The sequence below is a fragment of the Phaenicophaeus curvirostris genome, chromosome 24, assembly GCF_032191515.1.
Source record: "Phaenicophaeus curvirostris isolate KB17595 chromosome 24, BPBGC_Pcur_1.0, whole genome shotgun sequence".
Taxonomy (NCBI): Eukaryota; Metazoa; Chordata; class Aves; order Cuculiformes; family Cuculidae; genus Phaenicophaeus; species Phaenicophaeus curvirostris.
The window spans coordinates 4,546,045-4,563,292 of NC_091415.1; the positions used below are offsets into that span (position 1 = coordinate 4,546,045).

General features: G+C 52.6%; 1 protein-coding gene across 10 annotated transcripts in view; it reads left to right on the plus strand.

Moving 5' to 3' along the window:
• Positions 1 to 15,727, plus strand: part of ANKS1A (ankyrin repeat and sterile alpha motif domain containing 1A) — a 125,767-nt gene extending 110,040 nt beyond the window's left edge. For 2 of the 10 annotated variants that reach the window (XM_069875944.1, XM_069875948.1), the window contains 10 exons: positions 1,329 to 1,427; positions 1,792 to 1,944; positions 2,094 to 2,201; positions 4,898 to 5,062; positions 5,438 to 5,563; positions 5,759 to 5,830; positions 6,757 to 6,843; positions 7,220 to 7,357; positions 8,536 to 8,706; positions 9,902 to 11,368. In XM_069875944.1, the coding sequence (XP_069732045.1) occupies positions 1,329 to 1,427; positions 1,792 to 1,944; positions 2,094 to 2,201; positions 4,898 to 5,062; positions 5,438 to 5,563; positions 5,759 to 5,830; positions 6,757 to 6,843; positions 7,220 to 7,357; positions 8,536 to 8,706; positions 9,902 to 10,021 (1,239 nt within the window). In that variant the 3' untranslated portion in view covers positions 10,022 to 11,368. The other 8 variants (XM_069875941.1, XM_069875946.1, XM_069875942.1 and 5 more) reach the window with 7 other exon arrangements.
• Positions 15,728 to 17,248: the final 1,521 nt, after the last annotated feature.

Consider the following 17,248-nt stretch of genomic DNA (forward strand, 5'->3'; position numbering starts at 1 on the left):
CAGCATCATCACACCAGCCCGTGGAGGTGGTGGGAGCCCTGCTGGCCATATAATAGTTTGGGTTGGAAGGGACCTTAAATATCAGCCAGTTCCACCCCCTGCCATGGGCAGGGACACCTCCCACTGGATCAGGGGCTCCAAGCCCCATCCAACCTGGCCTTGAACCCCTCCAGGGATGGGGCAGCCGCCCCTGCTCTGGAAAACCTGTTCCAGGGCCTCCCCACCCTCACAGCAAAACATTTCTTCCTAATATCTCATCTCAATCTCCCCTCTTGCAGCTCAAAACCATTCCTCCTCATCCTATCCCTGCCCTCCCTGATCCAGAGTCCCTCCCCAGCTTTCCTGGAGCCCCTTTCAGTGCTGGAAGCTGCTCTAAGGTCTCCCTGGAGCCTTCTCTTCTCCAGGCTGAATAACCCCTACTTTGCTGCCCTTCAAAGCGGATACTTGGCGATCTTCCCCTCTCCTTCCCCTCCTGAAGCCCTGGCTGCTCAGCCCGCTGTTCCTGCAGCCTGTGTGCCCGACAGCCAATTTTAATTAGGTTTCTCTTATAAAACCAAAATGTGGAACAGCGAAGCGCTGTCAGCTCAGACCTTCAGCTGTGCCTCTCCTGAGAGCAGGGGGAGGCAGGTCCGTGGAGGGGGGAGGTCCAGGCTTGAGCCGAAGCCCTCGGTCCAACCGTGGGGTGGTTCTACCAGCCATGGGGAGACGGTTCCGGGCTTCCCGCTGAGCTCTCCCCAGGTACAAGGGGCAGGGAAGCAGGTTGGGATGGATGCTGTGGAGATGGGGATGAAGTCAGCATGCTCTGCTTGCTCTGCAGGGGAAAGAGGAGCAGAAAATGGGCTTTAACAGAGCTCTGTGTGGCAACCAGAGCGACTCTGCCCTAGCAGGGTGGGCTGCTTCCTTGCCTGGGAGAGGGAGGGGAAATCTGACCTTCACCAGGTTGCTTGCTCTTATGGAAAGAGATTTAGATTTCCTTGTGTGGAGGGAGGTTGAGCAGAGCCTCATGGCTTTTCTTGGGCAACGTGTGTGGAGCTGGGGTTCACTTGGGGGTTATTCCGCAGGGATCTAACAGCTGGAAGAGGGAGGAAGGGGATGGCAGTGCTCTGCCCCACCGATGCCGTGGGAGCTGCAGCCTGTCTCGGTGCCTGAGGTTGATACATGAGGTCTTTAGAAGCCTTTCTCCTCCTCCTTTTCCTCCTCCTCCTCCTCCTCCTCCGTGCTGGGAGGTGAGGTCAGGAGTGGGCTGTAAGGAGCATCATCTCTGCTCCCACACCCCATGTGGCTTCTGTTGCCCTCTGCTCCCATGTCGCTCCATCCTGTCCCCACAGGGCTGTAATGTCATGGAAGACCAGGACCTTCGGGACATTGGGATCGGTGACCCGCAGCACCGTCGGAAGCTCCTCCAGGCAGCTCGCTCCCTCCCGAAGGTCAGCACCGATGTCCCTCACGGGAAGCAGGGATGGGGCATTGCCCGCCATGGCTGTGAAAGCAGAGGAAACAAAAGCCAGTCCCTGTGACTCCATCCATGTCCTTGTGACCCACGAAGGAATCACAGAGCTGTGGGAAGGAGTTTGGGGACAGCAGGGAGGGCGTGGAGTACACTGATCCACCAAGCTGTGTGGACGGGATGACTCTGTGCTGGGGAGAGGGTGGCTGTCCCTCCTGCCAGTCTTGATCCCAAGTGCATTCCCTGCTGATACAGTGATTTTTTTTACCTTAAAGCTGCTAGTGGAGATGACCTTTAAACTGATTTTAATTGATGCTTTTAACCCCTTTCTTGTGCTATTTCAGTTGAAACCCCTGGGCTGCGATGGCAACAGCCAGCCTTCGGTTCCCGCATGGCTCGACTCTTTGGGGCTGCAGGATTACATTCAATCCTTCCTCTCGAGTGGCTACAGCTCTATTGACACTGTGAAAAACCTCTGGGAGCTTGAAATAGTGAACGTGAGTATTGCCTTTCTCCTGCCACGGCACCAAGCTCCTGCCTGCGTTCCCTCCGGGGCTGTGACTTGCAGGGGGTTGTGACAAATGTGAGCAGCTTTGCTTCGTGCTCAGGGCAGAAACCCAGCAGTGACCATGGTCTCTCTCTGCAGGTGTTGAAAGTGAATCTGCTCGGCCATCGGAAGAGGATCATCGCCTCCCTGGCAGACAGACCGTACGAGGAGCCACCGGCAAAGCCGCCGCGGTTCTCGCAGCTGAGAGTGAGTCACTGTTTGTGTTCCCTGCCTGGCTGCTAGGTCTGTGCGAAGCACACTCAGTAGTGGCCAGGGTGCTTTCTTCCGCACCGGCTCTCCTTCACTTCCCTCCCTTTCCTTCAAAGAACTAAACCCAGCTCTGTCAGGAAAAATTGTCCCTTTTCTGTTTAGCAGCTGTCTCATCTGGGTTGCTTGCCCAGGTGGCCAAGAAGGCCAATGGCATCTTGGCTTGGATCAGACACGGCGTGGCCAGCAGGGCCAGGGAGGTTCTTCTCCCTCTGGACTCGGCACTGGTGAGAACAAACCTCGAATCCTGTGTTCAGTTCTGGGCCCCTCACCACAAGAAGGATGTTGAGGCTCTGGAGCGAGTCCAGAGAAGAGCAACAAAGCTGGGGAAGGGGCTGGAGAACAAGAGGAACGGCTGAGAGAGCTGGGGGTTTTTAGCCTGGAGAAGAGGAGGCTGAGGGGAGACCTCATTGCTCTCTCCAACTCCCTGAAAGGAGGTTGTGGAGAGGAGAGAGCTGGGCTCTTCTCCCAAGGGACAGGGGACAGGACGAGAGGGAATGGCCTCAAGCTCCACCAGGGGAGGTTCAGGCTGGACATTAGGAAACAAATTTCCTGGCAAGGGTCATTGGGCCCTGGCAGAGGCTGCCCAGGGAGGGGGTTGAGTCCCCTTCCCTGGAGGGGTTTAAGGGGCTGGTGGACGAGGTGCTGAAGGACATGGTTTAGTGATTGATGGGAATGGTTGGACTCAATGATCTGGTGGGTCTTTTCTGGATGCCTGCCCCATGGGAAATATCAAGCAGCTCATTTGGAGCAGGTGCCTCTGTGCAAGGTGGGTGCCTGCACTGATCGGGTAGCAGGGTGCTCCTCCCACCTCTGTGCCCTGCACTGAAGGGGAATTCTGAGCTGATTTTCTCCCCCTTGTTTCCCTTCCTGCATTCCCGCAGGCAGGAGTGTGACACGGCTCAGCTGGTGCGATGGGAAGCAGCTGGGACCTGGGGGTTTGATTGCACCGGTTGGGAGTCTGAGGTCTGTCTCCCTGGGCTCCTCTCGAGCTCTTACTCTCGCAGCCAAATAGCACTCAACGTGATTTGTGGATGTTGATTTTCTGCAGCGGGAGAGGGAGCGTTAGCATGTCAGGCCCTTCGTTATCGGGTTGGCTGGGAAGGAAGCCATCGCGTTCGCTGTTCTTCCTGAAAAGCAACATTTGAAAGCTGAGTTTGGCAAAACCCCTTGAGTTTGAAGCTAACCTGGGAGTTCGGGAGCAGGGCAGCGTGTCATGGTCGTGCTGCTTCCTCACAGTGTTTGCAAATTGGCTTCGTGGAGCTGGAATGGGGAGAGACTGGAGATTCCCCATCCCCAACATCTGATCTTGCCCTGCTGCAGAGCTCTTCCCAAGGCTTTTCAGCCAAAAGTCTTCGCTGAAGTGAGTTGAGCTGCTGGGCTCTGCTTGCTTGTGCTGGATCTTTCAGGAACTGGTGTTCAGATGTTAAAAAAAGATGAAGTTCATGCTCCTGTGTGCGCTCAGGAGCTGGGAGGCTGCCAGACACAGACTCTGCACCCGGAGTGTGTGCTTAGGAGCTGGAGGCTGCTTGGTACAAACCCTGCACCTTCTCCTCACTGCTCAACCACCTCGTTTTCCAAGAGCAAAAGCCCAGGCGAGCAACTGCCGTCTGAGGATCTGCGCTCCTCTGAAAGGTCCTCTTGGACCTGCTGAGGCTGAAGGCGAGGTTGTCGAGGGTGGAGAGGAGTCCTTTGGTGCCGCATCCACTGATTGATATGCTGGATGGAGAGGCCGTGGAAGAGAATGGGCCATTTGCAGCGTTTTCTGGTGCTACAGCTGGTGCCATCCAGCCCTGGCTTCGGCGCGGGGAGCGGAAGGACGTCAATGGCAAATTAAGCGAGTCCGTTGAATAGGACTAATGCGCGTTGCAGCTGCGAGCTCCCCGCATTGTCTGCCGGGCGGTTGGCACGTACAGGCAGCGAATCTTGCCTGCAGGAAGAGCCAGGCTGTCAGGCAGCTGGGCTGATCTCTCGCTGGGCTCCCCGAGTCTCTCTTCTGGGGTGGCTGAGCATCAGTGGCTTGGAGGGCTTTGCTCAGTGCTTTAGTGGAGCCTGTTCCTCTCTCTATACCATCCCATGGCTCTGTGTGTCTCTTGCCCTGCTGGGATGAGCTCCCAGGAGGCGTGCTCGGCAGAAAGGGCTCCATACCTACCAGAAACCTGGAGTGAGTCAGAGTATCGCGTGGAAAATACATGATGTGGTGGATGGCACTGAGGCCAGAGCCTGCGGAGATGAGCTGACCCTGTTAACTGTGCTCAGTCATAGAATCGTAGAATGGTTTGAGTTGGAAGGGACCTCGAAGCCCATCCAGTTCCACCCCTACCATGGGCAGGGACACCTCCCGCTGGATCAGGGGCTCCAAGCCCCATCCAACCTGGCCTTGAACACCTCCAGGGATGGGGCAGCCACAACTTCTCTGAGTAACCTGGGCCAGGGCCTCCCCACCCTCACAGGAAAACATTTCTTCCTCAGATCTCATCTCAATCTCCTCTCTTGCAGCTGAAAACCATCCCCCTCATCCTGTCCCTGCCCTGATAATTGCAGCCCTCGTGTCGGATGCTGTGAAGGGGACCGAGGGGTGGGCGCAGCTCCAGCACGGGCTGACCAGGACGGTTTGTGGTGTCTGCTTGTTTCAGTGCCAGGACTTGATGTCCCAGACGTCGTCCCCCCTGAGCCAGAACGACTCCTGCACGGGCAGATCTGCCGATCTCCTGCTGCCATCTGGGGACACGGGGAAGAGGCAACATGATCGTGGCACTGAGGTTACTCCGTATTCCAGAGTAGATCGCTACAAAGCACAGGTCAGTGGGTGTTTTTGTCTGTCCTGGGTGCCTTTCTGCACTCCTCAGGGCAGGATTCTTCCTCTCTGGAGCCAGCAAGGAGTTAGGGCAATGGCTGGCGAGCCAAGGAGATGACCTGGCACAGCTTCCCATGCTGTTACTGCTCAAGCAGTAGAGCCAGCGGCTCGTTTATGCCTCAGTCTCACCTTGAAAATGGGTGACTCACACTTCCATGAGTGCTGGCACCTTCACCCGTGGCGTGCTGCCTCCTCAGCTCCTGTGGGATTTGGCCATTGCGAACCTCAATTGTTCCTGCCCCAAGAGAACTCCTAGAATACATGTTTCAATCCAGACCGGCCCTGCTGTGGCTTCACATCCAGGTTTTTTCCCTTCCAGGAGGACCGTCGGGAGTCAAAGCTGACCCTGCGCCCCCCCAGCCTGGCTGCCCCCTACGCCCCAGTCCAAAACTGGCAGCACCAGCCGGAGAAGCTCATCTTCGAGTCCTGCGGGTACGAGGCCAACGTAAGTGGCTTTTGGAGAGGATGAGGAGGCTCTGGGGTCAGATGGGTGTGTTTGGAGTCGTCCTGCTTCCTCCCTGCTCTTTGGGGGCCCTGTCCCTCCCCAGCCACAGCTGCTGGCTGCCTGAGGGGCCGTGGCCTTTGAGACTGGCAAGAATTCCTGCCTGAAGCCTTTGGCATCTCTCCCTCTTCCAAACAGTATTTGGGCTCCATGTTGATCAAAGACCTCCGAGGGACAGAGTCGACGCAGGACGCCTGTGCCAAGATGAGGGTACGGAGGCCACGGGGACAAGGGGGGATTTTCTCACAGCCTGTGGCGGATGATGCGGAGAGGAAAACGGGAGGATCGCAGTGAAGCTGTGGTTCCCAAGCCCTGCAGGCTGCCTGGGAGCAGCGTGGAGAGCCAGGCCACTCTACAGGCTGTGCTGCTGGTGAATTGCCCCTCTCCAGCACTTTTCCACGTAGCTGGATGTATGGATTCTCCCTAGGGGAAGGGGTGCAGGGTTTACTTCGGGTCCTGTCCCTTCCCCTCTGCTTCTACCAAGAGCAGGCTTTGCTCTTCCTCTTTCAAGACCTCCAAGGTCTTTGTCAGGCAGCGGGCTGGGGTGGTCATCAAGTGATTCTCCCCCTCAACTCTGCTCTCCTGAGCCCTCACCTGGACTCTGTGTCCACCTCTGGTGTCCTCAGCACAAGAGGGATCTGTTAGAGTGAGTGCAGAGGAGGCCACGTGGATGATCTGAGGGCTGGAGCACCTCCTGTATGAGGACAGGCTGAGAGAGTTGGGGTTGTTCAGCCTGGAGAAGAGAAGGCTCGGGGGAGACCTTAGAGCAGCTTCCAGCACTGCAAGGGGCTCCAGGAAAGCTGGGGAGGGGCTCTTGATCAGGGAGTGCAGGGGGATGATGAGGGGAAATGGTTTTCAGCTGCAAGAGGGGAGATTGAGATGAGATTTTATGGAGAAACATTTTGCTGTGAGGGTGGGGAGGCCCTGGCCCTAGTTGCCCAGAGCAGGGGTGGCTGCCCCATCCCTGGAGGTGTTCAAGGCCAGGTTGGATGGGGCTTGGAGCCCCTGATCCAGCGGGAGGTGTCCCTGCCCATGGTAGGGTTGGAACTGGATGTTCTTTAAGGTCCCTTCCAACCCAAACGGTTCTCTGATTCTATGATTCACCACTGATCACTTTAATGTTGTTGTTTCTGAAGAAATCTACAGAGCATATGAAGAAGATCCCGACCATTATCCTGTCCATCACGTATAAGGGGGTGAAGTTCATCGATGCCTCTAACAAGGTGAGCTCCAAATGCACCGAAGTTTGTGTCTGGAGGGACGAGACCAGTGGTCCCACCTGTCTGTGGGTCTGCAACTCACATTTAGTGGCTCCAGAAGCCTCGTCTGTTCCTGAGGAGCCGCCAAGGCTGTGGGAAAGCACCAAGGTGGTGATGGTTACCTCAGTGCCAAAGTCCTAGCAAACTGGCTGCTTGTGGATCATGCTGCCATTTATTCCTGCTATGGGAGGGAGCTAGGACTGGTCTGACTGGGAGACCCCCTCCCTCCCAGTAGGTGTTTTGCTCCCTGCCTTCAGTACACGCTTGCTACGACCACCGTTTGCCGGGTGTATTTGCCATCCCCAGAAGGGTGACGGGTGCTTGTGGTTGACCCCGGCAGAATGTCATTGCTGAGCATGAGATCCGGAACATCTCCTGCGCTGCTCAGGACCCCGAGGATCTTTGCACCTTTGCTTACATCACCAAGGACCTGCAGACCAGCCACCACTACTGCCATGTCTTCAGCACTGTGGATGTGGTGAGTGGGTTATCGCACCTTGTCTCCCTGCGTGCTGCAGGACTTTGATTGCATAGAATCGTTAAGGTTGGAAAAGACCTCTTAAGATCTAAGAATAGGTTGCCTGGAGCAGTGGTGGCTCCCCCATCCCTGGAGGTGTTCAAGGCCAGGTTGGATGGGGCTTGGAGCCCCTGATCCAGTGGGAGGGGTCCCTGCCCATGGCAGAAGGGTTGGAACTGGATGGGCTTTGAGGTCCTTTCCAATCCAAGCCATTCCATGATTCTATGATTATCAAGTCCAACCGTCAGCCACTTGTTCCATCAGTCAGTTTCATTTCATAGAATCATAGAATCACCAGGTTGGAAAAGACCCATCGGATCCTTGAGTCCAACCATTCCCATCAATCACTAACCCATGTCCCTCAGCACCTCGTCCACCCGTCCCTTAAACCCCTCCAGGGAAGGTGACTCAACCCCCTCCCTGGGCAGCCTCTGCCACTGCCCAATGACCCTTTCCCTGAAATTTTTTTTCCTAATGTCCAGCCTGAACCTCCCCTGGTGGAGCTTGAAGCCATTCCCTCTCGTCCTGTGCCCTGTCACTTGGGAGAAGAGGCACAGAGGAGGATCTGCTTCGTTCCAGGGCTCTCGTACCTGTTTTTACCTGAAAATATTCCTTTCAAAGTCCCAGCTCAAAATGGTTTTACTTTGGAGGTCTGTCAACAAAGAGAATATTTGTCTGGCTTCATTACTGCAGCCTCCAGTGTGGAATAAAGCAGGGCAGGAGTTTGTCCCTCCTGGGGAATATGCCATGAACAAAACCCTAATACGCTTTCAATTATATTGAGTGTAATAGGCTGATTTAACAGCCTTTTAATTCACCGAGAGTGTGGAAGCAGAACTTGCTTTCATTCTTGGGCAGAATCGGCCGTACAAGATGTTTGGACTTTTTTTTTTTTTCTCTTTACAATACAGAACGCTGCTAAACTGTGATGCTCGTGGGGCTGTAGCAGCCTCACCGGTGGTCGCTGTGTGAGTGTGGAAGCAGCTCAGTGCCAGCTCCACCACAGGGCAGGAGCTCAGCGCAGCCTTGAGTGTGCAGAAGGGCTTTGCCAGGATGAGCTCCGCAGAGGTCTGTGTCTCTAAAGAGATGGACAAGGTATGTTACCTAACAGCTTTGTGTTTTCTCTGCTCTCCCTAAAGAACTTGACGTACGAGATCATCCTCACGTTGGGGCAGGCGTTTGAGGTCGCCTATCAGCTGGCTCTCCAAGCCCAGAGAGCGAAACCCTTGGGTGCTGCGGCAGGAGAAACGATCGAAACGAAATCTTCCAAACCGGTGCCTAAACCACGAGCTGGCGTGAGGAAATCCGCAGTACGTATGTGCGAGGCAGCGCGCGGCCGGGTGCCACCTGCGTGGTCCCAGCTGGGATTTCTCTTGGGTGCTGCGCACTTGAACCTCTCCATTCAGAGCAGGGAGAGCCCAGTTGAGGACACGGCGCCTGATATTGAGGTGTCTGTGGCTCTGCTGCAGTCCTACTGCGGGTTTAAGGTTTCCCTTGATAGGATGAGGGTGAGCAGAGGTGGAAATAGCTGGGGAGAGGTGGGGGTTAAGCGCTTTGCTGGGTCCAGCACGGCTTCTGTGCACAAACCTGCAGAGCCACAGTACAATCACTGATGCAGCCTGCAGTTTGCAGCCCAGAAGTGCCCCTGTAGCCCAACCTGGCCCAAAGTGAGGAGCAGGGATGCTGCCTAAGCCATTGCCTTCCTTTAATGTCTCCTTTTGTCTGTGTTCTGCTTGCTCCCCCCGCTCAGGTGCCGCACCCTCCCGACACTCGCTGTTGTTACTGTCAAACCTGCACAACACACCGCCCCTCCTACCTGCCGCTGCAGTCTGTTAGTCCCGGAGCTAAGGTCTTTACCCTTTTTCCTGCCGTCTTCCATTCCGAACCGACCCGGGCTGCCTGCCTCCCCGCTCCCCCCAAGTCTCTCGCTGTGGTCCCGTGTCCTGCCTCGCTGCTGTCTTCCCTCCCTGCTCGTTCCATGGGCTCAGATGAACCGGGGGGACAAACCGCTCGTATCCATCCCCGCTGATGTGGAGTGGCAGTTCTCAACTCGCTGCGTTGCTCGTTCTGGTGTAGTTAACCTTCCTGTAGGATCCTGATTTAGGAGGACAAGATGAAAGAGCCGTGCTTGGTCAGGAGAGTAAATCACGTGGGAGCTCACCTGCCTGGAGCTGCCTCCCTCTCTCCCCCTCTGCCTCTTTTTTTAGTGCCAACTTTTTAGCGCTCGGTTCTTCACGCTCATTTGTGAGATGAAGTGGAGCTGTCGCAATCGGGGCTTGCAGGCCTGATGCAGGAGGTCATCTCAGGGTGCCGGGTTGAGGCTGAGGTGGCTTCAGCTTGGAAGGACTCAAATGCCTCCCCAGCGGGAGCTGCTTCCCCACACACCCGCACATTTTTGGGATGGGCTCTAGGCAGAGCATCAGCCTCTCTGTTCTTTGCATCCCCACACGTTCTGTCCCAGAAGCTCAGGTGACCTAAGGTGCCTTTTCTCTCCTTATTCTCTAGCTGGACCCCCCTGAAGCGGACCAAGACTCCCAGTCTCATGCCAGCGTCTCCTGGGTCGTGGACCCCAAACAGGACTCCAAGCGGACCCTCAGCACTAAGTATGAGACCACTATCTTCTAAAAGCAAACACACCCCGTCTCACCGTGTCTAACCGTGCCTTTGCGATCTGATCTGTCTGCTCTTCTAAACTCCCTCTTCCTCCAGCTGCTCGCGCTGAGCCCCGCGTAGGCACTACGGCCAAGGCAGCAGCGCTTAGGAGACTGTAGACTTAAACGGCTTTTGTACCTGATCACTGCTGAACACTGTGAATCCTCCTTACTCGGAAACAGGGGTAACGCGCTGTTAGATACGTGGGAGGTGGGAGGTGCAGAGGGATGCAGGCTGGGGGAATCGGAGATGCGGATCCGGGAAGCCGCCTGCCGTTTTCACGTCTTTCCCCTCGCTCTGGCACTGTGAATCCCTGGGGCAACGTGACACTCCCCAGGCCTTTTTTTTTTTTTGGGGTTTTTTTCCTATTTCACCTTCTTATCCTTGGACTGATGGAGACTCTTGTCTCTGCGGTGCACGCACTCCCTCCTCGATCTTCCTCTTCCCAACTGAGCCACGGCTGCGTACTGTTCCAGTGAACTCACCCCTCTTCTTACCTGCCGTTCGAATTGACACTAACCACTGTGATGCTGTCTGCAAATAACACACATTCACTAGATTCCCTCCCGGGAACCCTGCCCACAGCCTCTCCCCTCAAAGCCTGGAGCAAAAAACTTGCTCTGATGGGGAGCACTGGTTGGGGTGGGGGTGATCGTTCCCACTGTGAGCTCTGTCCCCTCTCGGCAATGAGGTGCAGTTTTGCTTGCATGCGGTTTATTTCTTGTAGGATTTTGCCCTCCCCGTAGTCCTGTTTACACTCACCAAACTCCTCGTGAGCTACGGGCGTAGTTCTCACTTGGCAGATTGTATAGAGGTTAAACTTTTGAAGGCACATACCCTTAGCCACGCGTTGGGAAGGAAAGAGGTGTGAGAGGGGCTGGGTTCCGTGCTGTTGGAGGGCTGGCAAAGCAGGTGGAGCTCTGCTGTGCGCAGCAGCCTTGCTGCAGTTGTTCTTGGCTTTGCTGAAGGGAGAAACGTGATTGAAATCAGTCTGCTGCCAATCCCAAAGCTTGTTTGCAGTCTACAAACCATTGCATGACGAGGGCTATAGGGATCTTGGAACATCAGTCGCCTTCCATCCTCGGGAATGAGAATTCCACTTAGAAGTGGCCCTGCAGTGGCCTTTTCTGGCTGTTTCTCGAGGAAAACGTTGCCATTTCTGTGCATCTCAGCAGGAGCGGCTTTCAATTCCAGCGTATGACTGGGAATGGTCGGCAGGAGATGGCAGGGTGCTCGGCACAGGTCAGAGCAGAGCTGGGACAGGTCTGGGAATGCCGTTCACAACCCTGTGGAAGTCCCAGTCCCCACCTGATTCCTTCCCTTGTGTTTGCAGCTCTCACTGAGATGAAGCTGAGGAGGAGGATCGCATGAATAACAGCACTGGGAAGCAGGACTCCTGCCCCCCAGTGCTGCTTCCCCCTGACTTGCTGTGTCTTCGTGCAATTTGCCCTCGTTTCACCTCAGTTTCCCCACGTACAGGATGGGGATGTGAGTGTCTGAATTCACTGTAGGTTTCGCATCTTTGCAAAATCCCATTTTGGAGAGTGACTCTGTTAGAGAGCCATGAAGAGAGCTGGGGGGGCAACTACCCACTCACCTCTGTGTGATGAGTCTGAGTGGACGTCCTGGGTACAAGTGAGGGAGGGAGTGCACCCAGATCTCCAGGAAAGCTCCATTTCCAAAATAGCTTTTAGAATTTACCCCAGATTTTCCAGTTGGCATCAGCGGGGAGCGGTCTGTACAGTGGCCCTGAGTTATTTGCACCTGATATATAGGGACTTGAAGCAGCTTGTTTGAGTTTTGCTGGGGATTTAGAGCCATCACCTCAAAGCTTCTGCTTCCCTAGATTTGCGGTGAAATCTGATGTTTCAAAATCTTTATTTAGCTCTTTCTTGGGAATGGGTTGGATCTCCCAAGTGGTTTGTGGCTTAATGGCACTGAGCGGCAAACTGACTTCAAACGAAGGGCTAGGCTGGTAGGAACCCAAACGAGAGGACTGAAAGGGTTGTCTTAAAGCCAAAACCCAAAGGAAAGCTCGGTTTAATACATGTATTTCCTATACCATGGAGCCAGCACTCCTCGGCTCGAAGGCCCCGAGGCAGAGGCTGGAGCGTTGTGGTCAGCAGGATATTGCTGTGCTTGAGGTGCTCTGGGAAGCTAGAGGTGGGTTCCATCAACATCTTTCCAAGCTGTACGAGTGCCCTGAGGGTTTCTATATATCCTTCAAAGAGGAACCGAATTAAAAGCGGTGGTGGAATGGTTTCTATGAGTAAGCCCACGTGTATTCCCGACTCCAGAGGGCTCTTGCATCTCCCTCTGCCTCCAGCTGGGATGGGCAGGTTCCTCAGCACCTCCCAAAACCAGGTCCCTAGAGCACGTGCCTTTCCAAGGGTGCCCGTCCAAACCCAGCTGCGTCCCAGGCAACCCTGTGAGCTACAGAGCTTCTGCTGTGTCCGTAACCCTCCCGGTTGTGTCCCATCTCCTGGCCGTACGCCTCGTCTTCCCCGGCGCTTGTTTTTGATATGACTCAGAAATCATTCATTCCATTATCTCCCTTTCTGTTTGCCTCTGCAAAGCTGATCTCCGGGCAGCTGTCTCCTACCACGGAAATGTAGTAACGGGGCAGAGACCTAAGAAGCAGTGGCCTGCTGACACGAAGATCATCTCCATCTGAGCCGAGGGGCTGCGAGGCTGCTCAGTGAGGGCTCCCAAAGCAGAGGGGGGAGAGGGATCCCAGCCCCCAGCTGGGAAAAGCAGCTCTCTCCATTTCTAGAAAGCTGAGACTTCCGAGGCCGAGAGCAATGTCACCTTTTCTAGTGTGAGCCAAACGTCTTTCGACCTGTTTCTTTTTATAATTTTTTTTTTAAACGTGCGAACTGATAACAGAGCAAATCCAGTTCACGGTTTAAGTGTAGCACTGCAGGTTTTTTGGTGAGGAAAAAAAAAAATATATATATATATAACCTTATTTACTGAGAATCCACACAGTCCGGTAAGGAGAACAGTAGAAAGTCTTAGCAGTGGGAGTGGTGTGAGCATCTCTAACGGTACTTAAACTTGCTTCGATTCTGGGTGAACAGTAGAGAATGCCAAATTCTTGGAAATAACTTCCTCCAGGGTAAGTCCGTGTCCTTTTGTTTCCAAAGCTACCCCGTGCTTTTATAGCAAGTGGAAATAACTTAAGGAAAAAAGAGTCTGCAAAGGATCTTTCACCCCAGAGTGGCTGTGGCCAAGCGTTACTGATGGTACAAAACTTGCTTCCCTACAGAGAACTCTTGCAATACTTGACATTTCTATAGCAAGGACACAATTTCTTCCCATTTACGCACTGAAAACCTGGAGACGACTCCCTTCTCCAGCCTCTTGTGCACCTGTCTTGTTTTTAAATGCAGTTCTGCCCTGAAGGGTTGGGTTGTTTGTCTTTTTTTTTTTTTTTTTTAAGTATATTCAATTGTGATTTAGCACTTTTTTGATACTAGCTCATTATTTAATTCGTGTGACAGTTTCAGAAGGTGAACAAATACGGAGTTAAACTGTGGGCATTACGCAGAAACAGTCCATACCTGGGGATAAATCAAATCAACCTGAGGATGGCTTGGCCCCCGTTTAAGCCTGGTGTCCCCAGATGCCACCATCTCGAAGGTGCTGTGTGCTTTTCTTTCGCATTAACAGAGTATTTAACTTACTTTTAGCTGTGACTGATGTGTTTTCACAGCACCGCTCCCCTCGAGGGGGGAGATGGTTAAGAGGGTTGTGATTTTCATTCTTCAGATGCAAAAACTCTAGCGCAGCACGTTCGTTAGAAGCTCGAGAGGCATCGGAAGGGTCGGGGCTGTGCTCCCTTGCTGCTTGACGAGAACGATATGCTCAAATAATTCCTGTTTAACTCCACTTGCTGCTGTATGTCAAGATTTCATTTAATCTCTCCAGCCAGCCAGGCTGGGCGAGAAGTGAACCCTAATCCCGAGGGCATCGACCTGTAAATGATTAGGAGGGGGAAGCGGAGATGTTTTGTTTGGTTTTTTTTTTATATTGAGTTGATGAATTTAGGAAACCTAACATTCCTTGTTATGCATATGTTGCAATTCATACTGGTGTAAGTGTAAATATTTGGTGTGTTGGCAACAAGTCTGTTTCGGAGAGATTGCAAATTGAACCTCTGCTTGGGAGGAGGAACAACACCTTTCTGTATTCCATGCAGGAGCTTTGAGAAGGTTGGCTTGGAGGTGTCGTGGTGATGAAGACTCCAATCTGAAGGGAGCTGGTGGCCCTGGTGGCTCTTCCCAGTCCCACGTGTAATCCTATGGTTGTCTTTAGTGATCCAACAGTTCTTTAGCCAGATACTCTCGTTCTCATTTCATAGGCGAAGCAATCGTATTGGCAGTGCATCCCCCCTTTTATTTCGATGGGTTTTTCTCAAGGTACTTGCGTGCTGGAGCCTGACCCTGGACCACGTCAGTCACTGCCTCCCAGTGATCTCTTAACCAACCCATCCATCCATCGCACGCATCCTGCCTCTTCCTCCAGACAAGGTTTCTTGATGTCTGGAGGAAAACTCCCTAAATTTTTGGTGCTGAATCTGACTTTGACTCAAAATGCATCAGCGGTTTTACCTGCCTGGGGGTCCTTGCTCCCCTTTCTAAGTCCAGGTTGGTTTGCGCATGGCGTGAGTCCAGGCTGAGAACTCTAGGCAGGTAAACCAAGATGCGTAGTCGTTGTCTTTTTTTTCATACAGGAAGGGATGATTTTTATTCTTTGGGTTGTTTTTTTTTCTCAAATCGAAGCTGCTTAATCCTTGTAATTTTGTATTTACAAAAAAAAAAAAAAAGCCAATTGTAGCTGTCTTTGAACTCGCTTGGGATTGTTCTTTTTGGAGGAAATCATGCAACTCTTGCGGGGTACGTGCCTGTCCCCCTCCCAGGGAGGAGATAGGGCACCTCCCAGGACGTTCCTCTGGGGATCAGTCTGTACCTCCACGAGGCTGCGGAGCCACAGACCAGATGCCAAATAGTCCCTCCCAACACGTCCAGTTCTGTGCGCAGCTCAAGTGGAGCCGGTTGCTTTAATGCTCCTTCCACCCCGCTTCAGGAGTTCCTAGAAGCAGGATTTCCCCCTGACTTGCTTCTGCTCGCATCACTTCCGTGCGATCCCATCTTTATTTTCGAGCAAGCATGGTGCTTGCAGCGCTGTCTTGTTGCAAAACGCGTCCCTTTTAGGTCTCATCTTTTTTTATGTTGGTTTTTTTTTGGTTTTTTTTTCCCATGCTGCTCTTGCAAAGTCAATCTAGCTCAAACATTTTTCTTACCCATGGAAGAATAACCTGAGATTCCCTAACAGGGCAGAGAACAGTCGAGTTCAGTTTGCAATGTAGACATTTTTTGCTAATTGTGATGTATGGCAGTGGGACTGATTTGTAATACAAATGTTATTTAATCTGTCTGTATTTTGATACTTGAATTTCCTTTTATTTCCTGTATATACAATTGTTAATCTGTTCAAATTTGTTGGAATTTTAAGCATCTTGTGGTACCAAACGTAACCGATCTGTGCAAGAACATAGACTGACCTCACTACAACAAGGCGAGATTGTAAATATTCCTGGGCTTCCAGCAGTCGTTTTGTTGTTTTCATAATTGTACAACTTAGAACAGACTGAATTAATAAACAGACTTAGAAACACCCTCGCCTCGGTCTTACTCTGGAGTCTCCTGGAGTCTCCTGAGTTCAAGCGATGCTGTTCTCGTCCGACAGACCTTGGAAAGGTGAGATGAAAGGGTGAGGGCAGCTTCGTGGGGTTTAACTAGCTCAGCCCAGCGCTCTGCCAGCCCTCTCTGCTTGAGGAATCCGAGGAGCAAGAAAATAAAAAGCCAGAGCTACCTGTAGCACGATGTCTCCAAGCGCTTTGGGTACGTTCTCCATGTGGTGGTGAGAAAAGCTCGTGTTTAGCCCCACAAATGTTCATAGAATCATAGAATTGTAGAGTCATAATCATGGAATAATGGAATTATAGAATGGTTTGGGTTGGAAAGGACCTTAAAGATCATCTAGTTTGAACCTGGCCATGGGCAGGGACACCTCCCACTGGATCAGGGTTATCAAACTCCATCCAACCTGGCCTTGAACACCTCCAGGGATGGAGCAGCCACGACTTCCCTGGGCAACCTGTTCCAGGGCCTCCCCACTCTCATCGTGAAGAAATTCCTCCTTCTGTCTAGACTAAATCTGCCCCTCTCCAGTTTATCCCCATTGCCCCTCGTCCTATCACTACGAGCCTTCATGAACAGCCCCTCCGCACCTGCAAGGATTGTTCCACTGGTCACTGTCCAAACCCTAATAATAAAACACTAAAATCACTTTTCAGCAGCAAGTGGTTCATGTAACAACTTAACAGTTGGAGCATCATTGTACATTTATCCAGCAAAGATTTTTGGCTTGCCAAGAAGTAGGACATTTTCATTACATAAAATCAGAGCAAGAAATCCAACCATTTAAATACAGGTTAAAGTTCACATTTTCATGTCAAGTAAAATCTGGTGGATGTAAAATACTAAATACACCAGGGATTGCTAAATTTATACCATATGTTCCATTTCTAATAATTCAGTAAGTCAGGTTTTCGAGCTAACATTGAAATATATTGAGCAGTTTTAATGATTTTTAAACACCATGTGGCTTTATCAAAAGCAAACAGCGTCCCTGGGCAGCGACTAATATTTCAGCTAAGTAAGTTACAGGCCCATGGCAGAATTAACACCTTGAATTAAAAAAGCCTAAGCTGCACTGCAGTTTTATGAGCTCCACATCCCGTTGCCTTCCCCAGCAAACAGTGGCAGGGGGTATTACTAGGGGAAAAAAAAGCCACACTCTTTTGTGGTTGAGCAGTTGATTCAGGTTGCCCAGGGAAGCTGTGGCTGCCCCATCCCTGGAGGGGTTCAAGGCCAGGTTGGATGGGGCTTGGTGCCCCTGATCCAGTGGGAGGTGTCCCAGCCCATGGCAGGGGTGGAACTGGATGGACTTTGAGGTCCCTTCCAACCCAAACCATTTCATGCTTCTATGATCAGAAGAAATCCATCCCGGCGCTTGAGTCTGGTTCTGTGTTTGGGAGAAGCACCTTCTTGAGGATTTCCAGGTCCAAACACCAGTCTGTTGTGGTGGATCACGCATCCAAACCTGCGCCCAACTTCTTGCAGCTCTTCCTGA